This window comes from Anneissia japonica, unplaced genomic scaffold (genome assembly GCF_011630105.1).
Source record: "Anneissia japonica isolate Jap-2015-1 unplaced genomic scaffold, ASM1163010v1 scaffold287748_len1686314_cov196, whole genome shotgun sequence".
NCBI classification, from domain to species: Eukaryota; Metazoa; Echinodermata; class Crinoidea; order Comatulida; family Comatulidae; genus Anneissia; species Anneissia japonica.
The window spans coordinates 308,317-311,594 of record NW_022727190.1 but is presented as its reverse complement, the minus strand read 5'-3'; the positions used below and the strand labels follow the sequence as shown (position 1 = coordinate 311,594).

General features: G+C 40.0%; 1 protein-coding gene across 4 annotated transcripts in view; it reads right to left on the bottom strand.

Annotated features, from left to right (window-relative positions):
• Positions 1-3,278, bottom strand: part of LOC117113561 (polyamine oxidase 1-like) — a 15,237-nt gene that overhangs the window by 6,435 nt on the left and 5,524 nt on the right. Inside the window, exons 1-2 of one of the 4 annotated variants that reach the window (XM_033256930.1) lie at positions 1,844-2,690; positions 615-931 (exon numbers count right to left, since the gene is read on the bottom strand). The exons of the other annotated variants lie outside the window; for them this stretch is intronic. Of the exons in view, the coding sequence (XP_033112821.1) occupies positions 615-931; positions 1,844-2,404 (878 nt within the window). The 5' untranslated portion in view covers positions 2,405-2,690. Of the gene's footprint in view, positions 1-614; positions 932-1,843; positions 2,691-3,278 lie in introns of those variants that run through there. 4 annotated transcript variants of the gene reach the window in all.

Below are 3,278 nucleotides of genomic sequence, written 5' to 3'. Positions count from 1 at the left end.
CCTCTCGACGCCACTGGACTTCACTGTATATAATTCATACCGGTAATTCAATATTTGGCTGCTCGTCTTGGTTAAATGTAAATGTGTTATGGTCCTTGTTGTATGTTCATATTGGGACCCGTGCCTACCATGTCAGTACACCGGAAGATAATCCCCTGTTGTCTGATTTTTTCCGTGCGCATGTGATATTGCTCGTGGTACAAACGGTTCAACGGCGTGTCAGAGGGACGAGGTATCGAGCGCAAAATGCCTTACTCAAGGCACTGTGACGGGACTCGAATTGGCTCACCCTTGCACAAAAGCTAACCATTACCTCTGTGCTAGCTCCCTCTTCATTGTCACCTTTTGACAGAGCCACATTAGAGCGTTAAAAGACTGGTGGTAACCGCTGCAGAGGGCCTATGGCACCATCTTTGTGTCGATGGTTCTATTCCTTTCCTTAAAGTCTCTCTGTGAATCACTAGTTACAGCGCCCCACCTTTCGGCCCAGAGACATTTAATGTTTATTTTGAAGGCGCTACCTAAATACGACACCTTTACCTAACTTTAGTATTGACCTATTGTTTTAAAAACCGTAAAATTACCCGTAAACTTGTAATAGAAAAGGTACAAACCTATAGTCTCTTTTCATCAGAAAAGTCATCGTTTCATTGAATATTTGTATATAACCATCTTTATCTATAACAAACTGTTCTTGAGAGCCATCGTACGCCTGGCGGCGACGACGGCTGTACTGATTGTTGTCGTCGTATCGGTCTCTGTTTCGATAGTTGTATGGATCATTGTCGGCGACAAGGACGAGGTCCCTTTGCTCTTTGAGGTAATCCTGCTCATTTATGTTATTATTATTATTATTGGAGTTATCTTCAACAACTGGTTCATCCTCCTCAGTATACAGTTTATCGGCTGCGTATGCGAGGAGTGAGGCACGCTAAAATATAATTGAAGATAGAATTTTTATGAAATACCGGTAGGCCTTATATGTTAGAGCTACCAACGGCGTGCACAAGAAGTTTACAAGAAAATGTATATTAAGGTTGTTTTACGTTTCATGAGACATAACAAGCAATGAATTTGCTTGTTGGTCTAATGTATAGGACTAATGAACACGAGGGATTATTGCGATTTATTTAATATGAGGAAAATATAAACTACAAATATGACAAAACATCAAAAAACACTTCTGCTTTCAAATAGCCTAATGATGTACGTTGGAAGAAAATGGCATTGCACGGATTTTAAAGCGATTCCAAATAAAAACTGAAATCAGTAGGACTATAATATTTACTTCATGAGAATAAGCCTGATCAACAATGGTTAAATTGAACGCATCATCATTAAAACCAAATGATCCACTGATACGAAAATAAAATATGAGTATGGTAACTCCTAAAAATGACAGACGTGAGGCCATAATTGAATCTACGTTTCGTCCTTTACTTGAACATTGTCAAGATTGATTAGTTCAAAAATGGACTTGGACTAATCGTTCTTGACAATGTTCAAATTAAGAACGAAACGTAAAATCAATTATTTCCTCACGCCTGTCATTTTTTTTACCATACACATATTCTATCATCATTAAATATTTATAGATACAAATAGGGCTTGGTAACCTTTCCAGCGTATCCTAAATCTTGGCTGATATCCAGCAGGGCCCTCTTACGAAAATATGAAATTGTAATGTTATTGTAATGTTAAGATTAACAATACTGATCGTCACAGGATTTGAACCCAGTACCCCAGGATTAAAAAGGAAATGATCAACCACCAAACTACACTTCACTACAAGAGTGTTCAGAATAGACCTACTTCTAAAAAAAAAAAATAGGCCTATGCCTACCTCAGGTTCGTCTGCCAAATCAAAGTCAATTCTGAACCATTCTGCAAGTTTTTCTTCGGGTGTCATTGGTTTCCATCCGACGTACTTCAGTGCTGAACGCAATGACATATCTGTCTCTTCGTCATCGATGTGGTCGGCACCTAAATCCAACGCCTCGTCCAATTTACTATCAAACCTTTCCAGGGCCAATTTAAAACCATCTGTTACTATCGCACCTTTATTCGTCAAAGCTACGATGTCGTCGAAATCGGATGGCCTAGTCGCCAGCTCGATTTTCTGGGCGAGATTTTCCAGTTTCGAACCGGTTGGGCGTATCCAGTTTGCTCCCAACTCTACGACTCTTTGCAAGAAACGTACATTATGTACTCGACCGCCGTAGTGATCCTCCGCTTCCAGGATGAGGAAATCATTCTCACCCTTATAGTGCAGCGTCTGAGCGGCGTTCAAACCTGATGCTCCTGCCCCGAGAATCAACACCTTCGCGTCGGTAGCCGACTCGGCTTCCATTGAAATCGTCAGCGTTAATAACGCAATGACGAAATAAAATTTTAAAACTGGCATGTTTTAATAACACGCGAAAGTGTGACTGTGTGAATTCCTTTACAGTAGGCTACAGTACACGGCCTATCTTAGCAATATTGTCGAGAGATAAGGCGATAGTCTTCGAATATGTCTTAAATTATCAACTGTTCAAGTATAATTCCTATGCGATGACTTCATTCGAACGCATATAGATAACAATCATCTCTTCTATTGTGCGCCACCAACAACGCTCAGCCGTTGCTTTTTGTTAGTATGGTATTGTTCTCGTTACACTGAAGCGGAGACAACTCGAGTACAGTACAGTACTAATTACAATGAGACTCACGTCGAGTAGTAAAATGGTACTGCATTCGTTGGGAAACACCATTGAACTCCATCGCCCATGGAGACGAATGAGGCATGCGCATTGGAACGAAGGACATGTATAAAGGACATGTATAAAGTACGAATAATGGCTATAAAATAATTATTCACAGTACAGAAGCATAACCTATTCAGGGACGGATCTAGTTTCACATTTAGGGGGGGTGAGACCTTTTTCATAAAAAAGCCCAAAAAAGGGGGTCCGGGGGTCACCCACCGGGAAAATGTTGATTCTTAGATCTGTCTCTTATACACATCTAGATGTGTATAAGAGACAGCAGTTTATCGGCTGCGTATGCGAGGAGTGAGGCACGCTAAAATAAAATTGAAGATAGAATTTTTATGAAATACCGGTAGGCCTATATGTTAGAGCTACCAACGGCGTGCACAAGAAGTTAAAAAAAAAATTATATTAAGGTTGTTTTACGTTTCATGAGACATAACAACCAATGAATTTGCTTGTCGGTCTAATGTATAGGACTAATGAACACGAGGGATTATTGCGAATTATTTAATATGAGGAAAATAT